Source organism: Tamandua tetradactyla, chromosome X (genome assembly GCF_023851605.1).
Source record: "Tamandua tetradactyla isolate mTamTet1 chromosome X, mTamTet1.pri, whole genome shotgun sequence".
Lineage (NCBI taxonomy): Eukaryota > Metazoa > Chordata > Mammalia > Pilosa > Myrmecophagidae > Tamandua > Tamandua tetradactyla.
Genome location: NC_135353.1, coordinates 139,339,660 through 139,357,604, shown reverse-complemented (window position 1 = coordinate 139,357,604; position 17,945 = coordinate 139,339,660). Strand labels below are relative to the sequence as shown.

At 39.3% G+C, this 17,945-nt stretch overlaps 1 protein-coding gene and 1 pseudogene across 1 annotated transcript; both read left to right on the top strand.

The window, feature by feature from the left end:
* The first annotated feature begins 207 nt into the window (after positions 1-207).
* LOC143670727 (serine/arginine-rich splicing factor 2 pseudogene) lies at positions 208-999 on the top strand (annotated as a pseudogene).
* Positions 1,000-7,100: 6,101 nt separating this feature from the next.
* Positions 7,101-13,671, top strand: LOC143671520 (E3 ubiquitin-protein ligase RLIM-like). The gene is made up of 2 exons (XM_077146722.1): positions 7,101-7,488; positions 11,512-13,671. Exons 1-2 carry the CDS (start codon positions 7,254-7,256, stop codon positions 13,518-13,520), a joined length of 2,244 nt encoding a protein of 747 aa, XP_077002837.1. The 5' UTR covers positions 7,101-7,253; the 3' UTR covers positions 13,521-13,671.
* Positions 13,672-17,945: the final 4,274 nt, after the last annotated feature.

Here is a 17,945-nt window from a genome sequence, read left to right as displayed (position 1 = left end):
CCCATTTTTGTGTGTGTACTTCTGTATACTTTTAGCCATAACTAAGCCTGGATGCTTGAATTTCCAGTGGAAAAGTCACAAGATGATTGTGTTGTGATCATGAATTGCAAAAAACGGGTATGGCAGTGTTTCGCAGGTGGTCTCTGACACGGAACTGGGCGGGGCCGCGCCAACATTCTGCTGTTTCTAAGTACCCATCTCGTGAAAAGCAACTTGACAAAGAGCCGAACATATGTAAGGAAGCCATTGTAGCTGCCTGGGTCATATGTGCGGGCCCTCCCAGGTCATTCGTTTCTATGTTAATTTCTCTACTGGAGTTCACGGACTGCCAAGTTTAGCTCTGAAACGCCATGAGTTACAGTCGCCCTCTCCACAGTGTGGACGGCATGACCTCCCTTAAGGTGGACAACCTGACCTACCGCACCGGGCCCAGCACCTTGCGGCGCATCTTCCGGAAGTACGGACGCATCGGCGACGTGTATATCCCGAAAGACCGTTTCACTAAAAGGTCCCGCGGCTTCGCCTTCGTCCGCTTCTACAGCAAGCGCCAAGCCCAGGAAGCGATAGATGCCCTGGACGGGGTCGTGGTGGATGGCCAAGAGATGCGGGTGCAGATGTCGTGCTACGGTCGCCCAGCAGATCTCTACCATGGCTGCAGAGAAATGCCGACCCGCAGGTGCAAGAGACATCACTCCAAGAGCAGGAGCCGCAGCTCCAAGCGTCCTCGCCACAGCAGTTCCAGCAGCAGGAAAAGGTCTACATTCCACTCCTCGAGCAGGTCTTGCTTCCGCCCCTCAGAGTCCCGGTCTCACTCAGAGGTCCGCCAATTTCTAGATCTGGACCCACCCAAAGATCCAAGTCCGGATGGTCCTCACCGTCCCGAAGCCTTCTGCAAGGATACAAGAGGGAATCCGACTGTACATCACGATCCGGGAGTCCCTTCAAGCTTCCTGTAGAGGAAGAAGTGTCCGGTCAAGATGAGGACTCACAAGAGTCTAACTAGGGAGGGGGGAGGGGGGAGGGGGCAGGGGGAGGGAGGGAAGATCACCTCGTCCATCTGAAGAGTCTTTTGAACAAGCCGCTAGTGATTGAAAAGGTTATTTTGTAACATGCAAACTTTATCCTGGCTTTAGGCTTTGCCTCGGGTGTAAACTTCATTTTAGACGCCATTTTAATACTGTTATTCGACTTTATTTTGGCAAGCTGAACGATTTTACTCTTTATGACTGGTTTGAAGACTTGAGGTCTATTTTAATTTGTTTTCCCAAGGGTGCTGGCTTATTTTGTTTGAAGGTAGCCAGATGAGTAATCTAACTTGGGCAACCTGATTGTTAAGAAGACATCTACAGCCTTTTCTTGTTGAGTAGCCAAAGGTGGCCAAAGATTGACTGAATATTGCCTTCATTGTTTAAAACTGAAAGAGTACAAAAGTTGATGCAAATGTGTGTATGCTATCTACCTTCAAATCTAAATGGTGATCTGAACCCACATTCAAATAAATACATTTCTGGTCAAAGTACTTGATTTTTTAAAAAGATTATTTACCGAACGCATTTCTAATCTTTTAGGTATTTTTGTACAATAGGTACAGTGGTATAGCAGTTAAGTCGTGCTGGTTAGCTGATAAAGTGGTGGTGTGCTGTGCAGAGTACTCCATCATTTCCTGTATTCTCCTGGTTTCACCCGTGTAAAAATGATGTGCTGTGCAGAAACAAATGGCTGTCCAGTTTATTAAAATGTCTGACAACTGTACTTCTAGCCACTCAGGACTTGCATATACATAATGGGGCCTACAGTGAGCCCATAAAATGGATGATAAATACACATTTACTTTTCCTCTTGTCCCCTAAATGGTAAATCTGATCACATTCATTTATGAAGTTAAATATGACAAATGCTAAAGAAGCAAAAGATTTGTAATATTTTAACTATAGTTAGCAGAGTGTATCTTTTTGCATATGCATATTCTATACTATTGAAACATTTTTCTTGGTGTTAGCTTTAAAAATTAAAACATTGGTGTGATTATATTCTCACTCATAAAATTGTGAAACAAAAAAACCTCAGTGTCATCCATCTCAAATGTTTTTCTGAGAAAGAACCATCAACACAACCAAGCACCGTTATCCAGGGATCCAAGGTGTGAATATATTAATTGAGCAAGCTACACTCAAAGTCACACATCAACTCAAGGCTTTGCTCCCCAAGGCTGCCCCAACCTTCCCACAGCAATCTTCTTGAATTGCATTCTGTTTTGGTTTGCTAAAGTCCCCGAAATGCAACATACCATATATGGGTAGGCTTTTCCACTGGGGATTAATTTATTAACCCTTTCAATTTACAGTAGGTCCTCTCCCCTCCCCTTCACTCAGTCCCACACAGCTCCCCCGTTGCACCAGGGACACTTTGTCTCTTCAAAGCAATCTAGGCCTTTTCTATCAAGCTCCTCAAAATTTTTCCAGAAGCTTCCCCTTATCCACTTATAAAGCTGTGTCAGCATTTTTGGTATTTGCAATTCACAGCACCCCACTTCTCGGTACCAAAATCTGTTTTAGTTTGCTAAAGCTGCTGACATACAATACGCCAGAAATTGGTAGGCTTTTACACTGGAGATTTATTAGCCCTTTCAATTTGCAATTCTTAGGCCATCAACAGGACAATACCTGGACTCTGAAGACAGGCCGCTGGCATCTGGGTCACCTCTGTCACATGTGTATAAACATGGCTGGTGTCTGCTGGTCCTTCTCTTCCCGTTTTCATTGCTTTTAGCTTCTGGTTTCAGTGGCTTCCTGTCTGTTTTCTGTGAGTCTTCTTTTAGGTCCCCTGGGGCTTTTCTCTGAATGTCATCTCTTTGCTTCTGTATGTGTTTTATCCTCTTATAAAGGACTCCAGCAAGAGGATCAAGACCCACCCTGAATGAGGAAGTTCATATCTCAATTGAAATAACCTAATCAAAGAGTTCCATCCATGATAGGTCTAGACCCACAGGAATAGATTACAAAAACATGACTTTTTCTGGGGTACATAACAGCTTCAAACTACCACACCATCTATGACTTAATACTCCATTATCAACTTATCAGTTTGAATTAATGTTATGGAAGACAGTTATTTCTAGCTTAACTTTGGAATTGAGTCCTGCCCTAACTCCCTTGCTTCCTTATTAGCTTGGCTTTGCTGATACTGACTCTAACCCCACTCAATCTTTCATCTTTACTTCCTGCAGGTTCAGGCATTATTTTCAATTCCCACTGTCCAATTCCCTTAATCTGATAATGTGACTCTTTCAGACTCTGAAAAATAGATTCAACCTTCTCATGTTACAGTTTAAGATATTGGAGTCTAGAGGGACTAAATGATTGGACAATTACTGATAAACTTCAACCTGGGTCTCTTTATTCCAAACCCAATGCTCTTTCCTATATATTGAGTTGCCTCAGCATATTGCCTTTCAATATGCTGAATTGTGTATGTGTGTGTGTGTGTGTGTGTGAGAGAGAGAGAGAGAGAGAGAGAGAGAGAGAGAGAGATGTTTGGGAGCAAATATTTAAAAACAAGACTTTCAATTGGAAAATAATTGTTGTAGGGCCTCAGTGTCTGAGAAGAATTGCATTCTCCCTACAAGAGGCTATTTCAAAACATAAATGAAATAGAGCTACTTTTACTAGTAGCCAGAAACTACATTTGAGTAAATGATTATTAACCTAACCAAAGAACTTTTTAAACTTTTGAAACATGCACACAGTAATTTAGTTTCCTAGGTTGCTCCAGCAAATACCATGAAATGGGTTGGCTTAAACAATGGGAATTAATAAGGTGAGGAAATGTCTAAATCAAGGTGTCATCAAGACAAAGCTATCTTCCGAAAGACTGGCTGCTGGCAGTACCTGGCTCCTCTGTGTTATGGTAAGGCACACGGCGGCATCTGATGGTTTCTCCCTTCTTTTCTGGGTTTCATTGCTTTCTGCTTCTTCTGTCTTTACTTTTCTCTATCCATATTAATCATGTTTACAGAGGACTCCAGTAATAGGATTAAGCCCCATCCTGAATGAGGTGGGTCACACCTTAACTGAAGACACCTCACCAAAAGCTCCTATTTACAATGGATTCACAACCAGAGGAATGGACTAACCTTAGAACATATTTTTCTGGTGTACATATGGCTTCAAAGCAAAGCACACACACACGCAAACACACATGCCTGCTCACACTAATTAAGACATTGCTAAAATTAGGCATCTCACAAATCCCCCCGGGGAGCTAATTGGTCACATAACATTATCCCACTGTTTTTAAGGTATCAGTGAAGGACATTTAAGTACCCAACAGGGCCATTTTCTTCCTTAACATAAGCCAGATGTTCAGTGGCACTTTATACCAGGATATTTTCTCTTTATTTGAGAACTAAATGAATATTATTGAACCAAGAGATCAGAACACAGTATAATATATGAAACAAGTACAAAAATAGGGATATTATGAAAGGACTTCATGGTACAGAGAAGTAGGGAAATTTATCTAACATAATTAGTATTGTATGCCTTAACCACAATTAATTAATAATCAAGTGAAAATGTTTGATTATTTCTTTCAACTTCATTACACATAACTACAATGCCTAATAAATACTTATTAAACAAATGACTAACAGAAAAAAACAGTCAATTCTGTATTTTTTAAAAAGACTAAAACATCTTAAAACCTAAAGGATACAAACATATTAACTTCATAGAATGGACAATAGCAAATAAGCTAGATGTGGCAAATTTAAGACAAATTATTTTTTGACATCAGAGTAGAGAACTGATCATATCATTCTCCTGTTGCAATTATTAAAATTCTTCCAATTGTATGTGACAGGAATCCTTCACAAAAACATGCATTAGAAATAAAGGTTGGGGGTGCAAGGGTAGTTCAGTGGTAGAATCTTCACCTGCCATGTGGGGGAACTGGGTTCGGTTCCCAGTCCATGAACTTCCCCAAAACATCAAACAAACAAAAATTCAACAAATGGTACTGCAATAATGGGATGCTCACATGGAAAAATGATGAAATATGACCCCACCATACAGAATACAAAAAGAAAAAAATTTGCCTTGCCGGTTTAATAAACCTAAGGTACATCTGGCTTTAGTTGTGCGTCAAATTATTTCTCAGGCAACTGACTGCCTTTTTTTTTTTTTTTTGACATGGGCAGGCTCCGAGAATTGAACCCGGGTCTTTCGCATGGCAGGAAGAACTCTGCCACTGAGCCACTGTTGCTCACCCTTAACTGTCTCTTTGTATTTGTCTTCCTTTGTTTCTTTCCTGATATTGATTTTCTTCATGCTCAGGTAGACAAGGTGGCCAAAAACATCTTTAAATTTACGTTCTATCACAATAGCAACTACAATGGAAACATAATTTCTCATTTTCAGTAGTTCTAGCTTACATCTCTGATTTGATCTTTATTGGGTTGCTTTTGGTTGCATGCCCATTACTAAACCAATTGTCCTAACCAACAATATGAGATATACTGTTTGGACAATGCAGAGTCATGTGTCAATTCGTTTATCCATATCACTGAATTCAGCTGCACTTAAACCACCAGGACTGAGATTAAGGAGTGGATTTTTCCCCACTAGAAAATCAGGGTGCTGTGACTATAAAAATATTAAGTGAATGCTAGAGAGGTAAAAAACAAAAAATGCGCACTGCTTGTCCTCAAAAAATAACAACAAAACACCTTAATTTGTTTCATATTTCTTATAGAGAAAAAATCAAAACCTAATTTATAGTCAGTGTCAATTATTCTTTCTTAGATTAATTTTACATTTCCATCCCCAAAGATGTGGCCATGGTTTCTCAAACAAGCCAAGGTCTTTCAAATCTGTTTCTTCTGTCTGACGTGGTCTCTCTCTACCAACACGCTGCTAAGTGCCAGTTGCCACGCACAGAAATTCAGATTTTAAAGACACAGGTTTAAATGTAGTATCTCTGTGAACTATTTCCCAGCTCATATTAAATAACGAATGTTGCTCAATTCTCTATACTTCCACAATACTACATATATGCATCTATTATAGCATACAATATATTGTATTTTGATCATCTTTTGTATGTATATTTTCTTCATCTGAATTCCTTGGGAGTCCAGACTGCTGGAACATTTGACAAATCTTTGGTGGCTAGGACAGTACATGACTCAGTTTATGTTGGATGAATTAGTCTAAGACTAAGTCAAATTGAATAAGAGGCCACAAATTAGTTAGCTTCATCTTGTCCTTACATGAACAACCTGGGTGAAGGATTCCAAAACTAGTGCTATGTGGGACTGAAAATACGAGTTCAGGAACTCTTAAGAGGTCCCCTCTAGATTGTATTGTAAATGACCTTTATTTTCACCAGTCTATCCAGGCTGCACTAGCACACGTGGAAATAAAACAGCAGAGCCAGCACTGATTACCGTACGTAAAATCACTACTGTGGATCTGTTTTAAAAGTGCCCGTGGTGTTCTGGTTGGTTTCGTTTGAATTATATTTACACTGTTTAATAGAAAGGATAACAGAAATGAAACTGGACAGCTTTGTGGAGGATTCCTTCAGGATTTCTGGGTTAACAGTGAACCTGCCAAAAGTTTTTAACAGAAGCTGGAGGGTTAGATAATGCGATGAAACGAGAAGACGCAATGAGTTAAAAGGGAGAGAAACCAACTGATAATTCAGCCTGGTGAATTATCAAAAATAGTAAGCGTCTGACTCGAGGATTTCAGGAAAAGAAGTCCCTGGACACCTAAAGATGAGAATTGCTACATTTAACTAGGATGCCTTAGGCATGTCATTTTGAAGAAAGCAGCTGTATGTAATGTAACGAACTGCATTTGGTGTTCTGTAATTTAACTTAAAAATAAGTGGAGTGTACCAGAGCTTGAAAAAGCTTTTGGAAGCTTGAGAATAGGCTCCTGGGAGTGGGAGGAAGTGGAGAACAGTGCTTAGTACATAATATACGTTGGGCAATACTAGCAAATTTTGAATGGAATGAAACCTAACTTGACTCAGGTCTCTGATAGGCTACATTGGAGAAAACAATGTTGCGTAGCAACGGCCCCTAGCACGTGCTGGCATAACGGCAGCCCTCAGCCAGAGACTCATAAGACGGTGGGGAAGGCGGTAGGGTAAAGCCCAGAGTCTCTGTGGAAATGGACGTTTACTGACTGAGTCAGATACTGACACTATGTCCTAACAGTCGGATAATTTTCCACTTGTTTATCAAGATGGAAAATTCAGATTCAAATGATAAAGGGAGTGGGTTTGCCGCCTGGTGCAGCAGTCAGAGCGACCAATTGGCTCGCGAAGAAGCTTTTTATAGATTTGTAAATCAACAAAGTGAAGAAGATTATAGGTTTATGAGAGAGAATGATTTGTTAGGCATCCCAGGTGAAAGTACTGAAGAAGACTTGCTGAGAAGACCACAACAAATTAAAGAAGATGTGCCACCACAAAATTCTGGTAAAAATAGTGGTGTGTTTTGCTTTTGGGGAAAAAACAGATGGGGTGGATAAAGAATTTCATAATAATAAGTGTCAACCAAAAGTTATAAGAAAATGGCACAACTTGTTTTGGTGCCAAATAACTGCTGGTAAAAAGACAAAAAGCAATTAGTTGATCTTTGGTGAAATGTTAAAATATTTTTTCCTACTTCCTGAATTATTTCTTCCTTATTCACATGTAACTTCCATACCAGCAAAAAGTAATATTGTAAGCTCTAACCAAATGGCTCTGAACTCGGGACAATTTTGTCAACCCATACCTACATCCCAACCTGAAGATATATGCAATATCTGGAGACAGACTGGGTTCTCACAATTTGGGTGGGGGCAGGAGAGGTTGCTACTGGCATATAGCGTACCAAGTCCAGGGATGTTGTTAAACATCCTACATTACACAAGAACACAAAAAAGAATTATCCAGCCCAAAACATCAGTAGTGCCTAGGTTCAGAAACCATGCTGTAACTTCAAATCTATGGATTCCTTCCCAGTGTGAAGTAAGGAATACTTTTACTCTTTATCAGGCTACTAGAATAGTTTGGTTCTTGAACATGCCCTTCTGTGTAGCCATGATTCCACTCATTTGGTCTGGCTTTCAATTTCATGTCAATTTAAAATCTAAGTAACATTAAGAAGTAATAAAATACTTTTTTCTAATTCTTAAAAAATACTTTTTAAAAAGCTGTTCTACTGAGATATATTCACATACCATGCAACCCATCTGAATGGCCTTTAGTATGATCGCTCAGTTGTGCATTCATTGCCACAGACAATTTTAGAATATTTTCATTAGACCAAAAAGAGAAAACCCACACCCCTTAGAAGTCCCCTCTCAATCCCTCTATTCTTCCCCAGTCCTACATAACCATTAATCTAATTCTGTCTTTATAGATTTATATATATTTACATTTTATATAAATGGAATCATATAATATGTAGTACTTTGTGTCTGGAGTCTTTCACTTAGCATAATGTTTAAATTTTTTTTATTAATTAGAGAAGTTGTAGGTTTAGATAAAAGTCATGTGATAAAGACAACAAACACATATACTTCCCTATTGTTGATACTTTACATTGGTGTGGTACCTCATAACAATTGATGACAGTATGCTAAAATATTACTATTAACTATAGTCCATAATTTACGTTAGGTATATCTTTCCATATACCACCCTATTATTAACACCTTATTTTCTATAATTCATAAAAGAGCATTTCTATACTTGTACTATTAACCTAAGAACATTGTCCACAATAGAGTTCACTGTGTTATTCAGTCCCATGTTTTATCTTCTAACTTTCCTTCTAGTAACGTCCACAACCCAAAACTTCACCTTTCAACCACATTCACCTATAGAGTTTAGTGCTGTTGATTACATAATGTGCTACAATCATCACTATCCCTTTCTAAATATTTGTATGCCATATTTTATTTTTATCTCTCTTTTTACCCTATTAATTACTCTTGCAGATAATCTTCATTTCCACACTCTACCCTAAGCCACTCTCTTTTTTTTTTCCCTTTCGGCCTGCAGAACTCCTTTTAGTATTTATTGAAGGACAGTTCTCTTGTTAAACTCTCTCAGTTTCTGTTTATCTATGAGTATTGTAAACTCTCCCTCATTTTTGAAGGACAGTTTTGTGGGAGAAATCATTCTTGGATGACAGTAATTCTCTTTCAGTATCTTTAATATATCATACCACTGCCTTCTTACCTCCCTGGTTTCCAGTGAGAAACTGGAATTTAGTCTTATTGAACCTCCCTTGTGCATGATGAATCACTTTTCTCTTGCTTCTTTCAGGAGTTGCTATTTATCTTTGGCATTTTGACATGCTGATTAGCATGTGTCTTAGAGCAGATCTATTAGGATTTATTCTGTATGGAGTACATTATGTTTCTTGGACAGGTATTTCATATCATTCATAAAAGATGCATATGTTAGTGTGCTTTCTGCTGTCATTCAGGTCCCTGAAATCCTGCTCAATTTTTTCCATTCTTTTCTCTGTTCTGCTGTCTGTGAGCTTTCTATTGTCTTATCTTCCAGTTCACTGATTCTTTCTTCTGCTTTTTCAAATCTTGTATTGTATGTATCTAGTATATTTTTAATTTCTTCTATTGTGTCTTTCATCGTCATAATTTGTGTTTCTTTTCATAGTTTCAAATTATTCTTTATGCTCACACAATGTCTTCTTAATATCCTTTTTCTCTTTAGCCACAATTTCCTTCATCTCCTTGAATTGATTAAGGAAATCTGTTTGAACATCTTTGATTAGTTCCAAATTCATTGTCTCCTCAGAAGTTTTACTTTTTTTCTTTTGACTGGGCCATATCTTTCTGTTTCTTTAGTATGTTTTGCACTTTTTGCTGATTCCTAGGCATCTGATTATCTTGATGAGTTTACTCTGAAGGTCATTCTCTTTCTTACCTAGGTTTTTATTGTTGATTGACTTCGTGTTAAGGCTCATCTTTGACACTTGGTTCAACTTATTCTAGACCTTTGGAATTGCCTGTGGTTAACTGATCAGATTTTTCAGCTCTTTTTCATCTGATTCTTGTGCAGATATGCAGTACAAATTTTAATGTTGCATTTCTTTTGCAATAGTTTCACCCCATAGAGAAAGCTTCATATCCTCCATTCCTTCTCCAGGAATCATGATCTGCTCTGTTTTAATTTTGCCTCTATAATTTTTTTTTATCACTCCCTTCTTTACCTCTAGCTGCTTTTTCCTAAAGGGCAAACTCTGCAGGGATGGTCAGCCCATAAGGGACGCTTCTAAGTCAGTATTTCTCAGCCAAAACAGGGCCAGGGACTCTCAAAGGGATGCAGAACAGCTGCAAAGATCCTTGGGGAGAGGGTCAGATAAGACATCAAAATTCCTTTTGGCAACTTCGTGAAGTTATGCTTTCCTGGCCTGCCCAGCCAATGGCATTCTTCAACAAACTTTCCTGCAGCCCTAAGGGAGTACTCTCTCTTTAAACCTCCACCAGCTCTGCCCCTGTAGGGTGTGAGGTTGAAACAATGGCTATGGTGGTCCCTGTCTGGAATGGGCTAAAACAGCAATTTAGAGCTGGAACCCAGGGATTTGAACTTACCAATCAAAAGATATGATCAGTATTTGGCTGTGCCCCACCCCCCAGCCCTGTTCACCTATCTCTCCATCCACAACAGCCAGCCAGGGACTGGATCCTGAAGCTGCCTGTCTCGAGACTGGTTGGTGGGTGCCAGTAGCCACAGTGGAGCAAGCTACTCACAGTTCTTTACTGCAGTTTCTCAGCCTCTTCATCCTGCTCGTCTCTGGATACTGTACAGAGCTCCCCTGTCCTCAAGAGCCCCAGAACAGTTGTTTCAGACAGTTCCTGCCTGTCCATTAGCTGTTTTTGGAGGAGGAATGAGCCCTAGAGTTCCCTACTCCACCATCTTCCACAAATATGTTCAAATCTATAAACTTTTTTTATATTTTGGCAATGGATACAATACTCTTATGTTTTAAAACAACCTTATGCCTTATCAGAGGCACTTCAGTTAAAAATTGAAATCGAGAATTTCCCAAAAATGTAACTTGAATTAAAATACTAGCACTGTCCATTAACTATTGTTTACCTCATTTAATTGCATTACTGTTTTGATCATGGAATGAAAAAAGTTTCCCCTGACAGTGGTATTCTAAGTTCTGAATATGATGAAATATTGAAAATATACTTCTTCCAAATTCTCTTTCAAAACACACACACACACAATCCTCTAAATTTCGTTAGGACTAGCTGAGTCTTTTCAGATGGAATTAAAACTTCCCTGCCTTTCCTTGTAAGTACAGAGAGTGTAGTTCACAAAAACATTAGCTCTATAAATGTGGAATATACTTAAAGTATCTGAATCTTTAAGTTCTTGTTTTTTGTTTGTTTTGTAAACAAAGTTTCAGAGCACTATTTATGACTGTCCATATTCTGATAGTTCCTCCCCCTTTCTTTCATTTATTAATAGATAGAGGAGGCTCTCCAGATGATGTGTCTAATGATGACTCTCGTATAGACTGGCTTATCTCTTTTGATCAAAATGAAGATACAACTGGAAGTCCTGAAAGAGAAAACCAACCTCAGAGAGCAATGAGCCCGACTAATCCAAATAATGGTGATTCCCAATTCAATTTAAAGGTGAATTTTAACCTCAATAATGGGAGCTTAAATCCAAAAAATGAGTATCCATCATCCGAAAGCCCTTCCAGGGGTGAAAATATGGAGAATAGCCTTAGGCACGTAGAAAATGCACGACTTGAATCAACAACTGCAAGGCGATTGACATTCGCACAATGTGTAACTGAAGCATTTACAGAAGTCCCACTTAACAGAGGTCAGAAAAGAGCAAGAATCGGGAGCCCAGACCATCAGGGGAGCCCAGACCTTCAGAGAACTAGGCTGAGAGTTGACAGTAGCTCACCTCTGTATACAATGAGTGAAATTTCACCAAGAACTCATCATAGTATCTCACCTCATACTTTTGAGCGTCCTCTGATGAGTGAGACTGAGAGGTTTTCTAGAATCCACCACCACGAGTCATTGAGACAGCAAATAACTGGACCTGAGTTGCAAATGTGGGGTCATTTTGCAACTTCTGAAACAGGGACTGCCTCTCAAGAGGCAAGTTCTACCGAAACAACCAGCAATGATAAATCCGAACAGAGAAATTCAACCATAGTTTTTGTTCCTGAAGTAAGAAGAGTTCATCCTGGAGATCTCTGGCAGAGAGATAACACAGCTGGTAGAACTCCATTAATATCTCCAACAAATTCAACCCTAGTTTTTGATACTGAAGTAAGAAGAGTTCATTCTGGAGATTACTGGCTGGGAGATAGTACAGCTGGTAGAACCCCATCAATATCTCCAACAAATTCAACCCTCCTTTTTGATCCTGAAGTAAGAAGAGCTCATCCTGGAGATTACTGGCTGAGAGATATCACAGCTGGTAGAACTCCATTAATATCTCCGACAAATTCAACCCTACTTTTTGATCCTGAAGTAAGAAGAGTTCATCCTGGAGATTACTGGCTGAGAGATATCACAGCTGGTAGAACTCCATTAATGTCTCCAACACCATACATGTTCACTCACGAAAGTGAACAAGGAGGTTTTAAGCATATGTTGTCACGTCCTGAACTGGAAGATGCGAGCTCTTATGTCAGTACCACAAGAGTTCCCATCCCTATATTTTCAAATACTAGTCTAAGTGATACCATATCTGTTGCAACTCATGGCACATTAAGGCATGTGATGACAGGATGTTGTGAGTACAACTACTTGAGGCACAGTGATGGTGATGTAGAGCCGAATGACTTAGACCCGAGTGAAAATATGGAAAGATCAGAGTTACAAAATGGAAGAGATGGTTCTGATACTAGTAGCTGTGTTCATTCCAATTCAGATCCTAGATATTCTTCCAGTCCATTTTCCACAATAACTTCCATTTCAATATCTAGCTACATTTCTAGTATCAGTAGCAGTCCTATTTCCATTTCCAGCTCCACATCCATCTCCAGCTCCTACTCTGGCTCCATCTCCAGCTCGAGCTCCAGCTTCAGCTATGCAGTTGCACGAACAAGATCAGAGATGTTTGAAGTTAGTAACGAAAGACGCGCCTCATCAGGCATAGCGTCAGAGGATGAACAAGAACATCAGCAAATATCTCCAATAATATCCGATGATGAGCCTGGGCTCTTCGAACTGGATCAGTTTTTGTTTTTAAATGAGGATGACCTACCTACAGGACTAACCAAAGAGCAGATTGACAACTTGGCAATTAGAAGCTTCAGTAAAAATGATGCACTAAAAGTCTGTAGCGTGTGCATCACAGAATATACAGAAGGCAATAAGATCCGCACGCTACCTTGTTTCCATGAATATCATGCCCACTGCATTGATCGCTGGCTCTCTGAGAACTCTACTTGTCCTATTTGTCGTGGTAAAGTCATAGATTCTGATAACAGAGGAAACTTTTGAGATCTGAACACTCAGCCCTATAGACTGGTACAGTGATAGGCAAACCGGAGTCATTTGTTTGATGGAAAGTAACGACCTGAACTGAGTCATAAATTTCTAAGGGAAATATTGTGCTTTCCCTAAACTCTGTGCCAGAATAAAAGGAGATATTGTTCATCAAAAATGTGTCTTAGTGTCCAAATCTGACATTAGAAACCAGTTCCACACCATGGCTGTTTACTGAATTTCTACAGAAAATTAGCAGGTACACTGGATTGGGTGCTCTTGATTCCATGAGAGAAATGTCTTAAGATGATATTAACATTTCCTAATGGATCCCAATAGTCTTATCTAATCCCATAAATCCCAGATACCTCACAGTCTTTCCCTATCTTGGACATGTGTGCAAAGAAACACCAACCCAAACAAAATGACAATAATAAATTCTTATACTAACAATTCTTATACTAGCCACATAAACAAAGAAGGGGTATTACATTCATAGAAGGCTATAAAAGCCTTAAAAATCTCTTCCCATGACCCTCACCCTCAGTTTATCCCACCCCCTATAAATGCTTAACTTTCTCTAATTTCATACTACCAATGTATCACTCAGAATCCAGGCTAAAAATAGATGACACACTTGAAAGGGGTGATTAAAGAAAGTTTCATGAAGGGACCAGTTACCGAAGTCTATAAAGAATGAAGGGAAACCAAGAGAATGAAGTGCCCGTTGGCTAGCAGCTGTGAGAAGCCCTTATTACCACCACTTGGCTTGAAGGAGCAAGGCACGGAATAGGCTCCTGGAGCCCAGCATGCCCTGTCCTGTACTTATTGTAGGGGGCCACACAATAGGAGCTAGGACCTTTGGTAGAACATGCAGCCCCTGCCAGTGTAAATCTTATGAGCGGATGACTCACGGGAATAAATAGCCTGAGTTTATTTTCCTCTTACCCTCCAATCTCCTCTTGATAGATTTCATTACCTATACCCAACCTGAACACAGGGAGGTGGAGATTAGTTGATGAAGTGCATACGGGTTAAGATTAATGTTTCTGTTGGGGTACATAATTTAGTCTACCAAAGACCAGGTGTTCTTCAATTTTTAATTTGTAAATATGTTTACAAATTTTTAATTTGTAAATATCTCCTGTGAAGTGCTTTATGAGTTTCATATGACTTTTAATCTTTGTGTGCATGATTCAAAGCACCCAGTTGCTTGTTGAGAGTCTCTCAAATTGTAATCTGAAAAGCCTTAAGGGTAAAACCTGAATTCTAAATCAATCCTCATTAGCTCAATTCTAATTGCACTGGTAAAAGTATTAACTAAAGAATATGGCTATTAAAAAGAAAATCACGTTTTCTTTCCAAACATAGGGAAGGATTTTTCTTCTAACTTAATTTAGCCAGAAAACTTGTCTGTTTTTTTTTTTTAAATACCTTGGTTAGTCTAGCAAATTTTGTTTAAAATTATTGCTTGGTTGAGGTGAAAGTGCATTGTGTCATAACCTTAAAAAACAGCCGTATGTTTTGTGCATATGCAACTGAAATAAATGAGGACAGTGTTAAGTATAAACCTACTCTAAGAATTTAAAGTCAGAATCATCACTGACCTTTATTTTCTGTGTGAACTGCTGGCAGCCGTAGTAATTACAAAGAACCATAAAATATCAGTGGAAGGTGGGGGAGTGAATGCATGGTAAGTCTTTGAATTCATCCTTGAGCTAGCATATTTTTCACATAAAAGGTATTCTCGTGGCCAGAAGTGAAGACTTAAATAGATCAAACCTCTGAAATTTACCTTCAATTCTGAAAATCTTGAATATTATGCATTTTATCAATATTTCCGATACCAGAATTATTTCATTTAAAATAAGTAGAATGATTGTTACAATACTTGGCTTTATTGTTGTCCTAACATGTTTCTATCTTCCAAAGGATGATAATTGCCTAATTACCTCTCCAGTACATTCAGACATGCCTTCTGTGGGAGGCAGAATCCTAAGATGACCCCCAATGATAGATAACCTTGTATAATTTCCTCGCCCTCATGGGAAGGGAACTGAGAGAATGATGGGATATCATTCAAGTGATTAGGTTCTGTTACATGGCACAGTGACCTTAAAGGACATTATCCAGTGTGGGTCTGACCTAATCAGGTAAGCCTCTGAAGGGCACATAGAGGACTTCTGGTGAATTCAGATAAGATAGCATAGACTCCTCTGCCCCGAAGTACAACCATAAACCCTGGAAATAACACAAGAGACAGCCAAAGGAGAACTCTGAAAGTTGGAAAGAGGAAGGCAAATTGGTCATAGACTCCAGGAATGGAGGAAAAGCAAAGTTGCATGGCATCTTATGACCCTCCTCACATAACAGTTTTCATTTCTTTACTCCCCACTTCGTAACCGAAGGTAGTTCAAATAGACTCATTCCGTCAGCAGCTCAAATGGCAGTCCCTCCCAAAACACCAGGCAAGCCCAGAAGAACCTGAAAGCATTCTTTTTTTTTACAAATAGAAGCAATGCAGACAATAAGCAGCCAGGGGAAGCACTTTCCTTCCCCACTGGGTCTGTGACATCCCTCTCCTAGAGACCCAGGGGCACCAGCAAGAAAGATCTCAGAACAAAAATCTCCCAACCCAGGAAGTTTTGTCCTTCCTTGCCAAGTCCAAGACTCCACTCCCTTACCCAGAAACACCAGACATCTGGGTGGGACCAACAAGGGGGGATCCTTCCAAAATTCCCCAACCTGAGAAACCATCTCCAAACCCCACAGCAGTGGAGATACAATCACAATAGATGCCTGGACCAGGAAACACTCTTTGTCCCAGCAGGCCAGAGGCACTATCTCCCCACCTACAGGCACCATGAGCCAGGCCTGAGGAAGTTTTTTCTCCCAGTTTAGGCAGTGTAGCAGGGACCAGTAGGAATCCTAGCTGCACCTGATAAACCAAACAGACCAAAATAGCACCACTGAGCTCTAAATATTGGGCTTTCATTGGAACCTCAACCCACAAAAGAAGGGCAGGAGCTGCAGCCTAAACTTAAACAGGGTGATTGGCTGCTAAATTAAACACGCACACACACACACACAAGCACACACACATACACAAACACACTTTAAGTAGGACCCAGAGTCTCATAACATAATAGCCAAAATATTCAACATGTCATACAACATCACGCATCATATTAAGAACCAGGGAAATCACAAGTTTAATGAGAAATGACAACCAACCGATGCCAACTATGAGATGAATCAGATACTGGAATGAACTGACCAGAGTTTTAATGCCACCAGCATAAAAATTCAACAATTATAAATTATCTTAAAATAAATGAAAAGATAGAAAACAGCACCAAATAAATATAGGTTATAAAAGGAACCAAATGAAAATTAAAAATATAAAAATATAATGACTGAAATTAACTCACTGAATGGGCTCTGTAGTGTAGAGGATACAATCACTGAAATTGAAGACAAATGAATAGAATTTATACAAGACAGCAGAAAGTAAACTGCAAAGAAATTATCAGAGTAATACAAAATTCGTATTATCAGAGAAAGAGGCGAGAGGGAGAGAGTATTAGGAGGAATAGTAGCTTAAAACTTCCCAAATATGGCAAAAGATACAAATCTACAGACTCAAGAAGCTGAACAAACCCTAAATACAACAAACCCTGAGAAATCTACAGTGGTACATAGAGACTAGAAAGAAGTATCTCAGAACCAAAATCTTCCAACCCAAGAAGTGTTCTCCTCTATGTGCCTTTTAAAGGCTCATCTGATTAGGTCAAGTTCATAATCAACCTTCTGAAAACAAAATACAAGAAATCTTTTAAGTAGGCAGAGAAATGACATATTACCTGCTATGGGTTGAATTGTGTGTTCCCAAAAGATAAGCTGAAGTACTAGCCCCAATATCTCAGAGTGTGAACTCATTTGAAAATAAGGTCTTTACAGAGGAAATTAGTTGAAATGAGATCATATTGGAGAAAGTCAGGTCCTGAATCAAATATGACTGGTGCCCACATAAGAAGAGGTGAAGAGACAGACAAGACACAAGGGAGATGTCCGTTTGAAGATGGAGATACAGACTGGAGTTAAGCTACCACAAGCCAAAGAAGAGAGCCAGAGAGGCATGGAACAGATTTTGCCTAGAGACTTCAAAGGGTGCATAGCTTTGTCACAACCTTGATATTCAGGCTTCTAGCCTCCATAACTATGAAAGAATAAAGTTCTTTTGTTCTCAGCCACCCAGTTTGTGGTACTTATCAACCCCTAAATCATTGAGCTGTTCTAAAAGAAGAAAGAAAGAAAATGAAAAAGGCAAGGTACCTATTATTTTATTGATCAAACCACATGGAAACATGCACTACAAGTGAACGGAATTTATCAAATTCTTGGCTTAAGTATTACTAGTGGGCAGAATTACACAGCAAA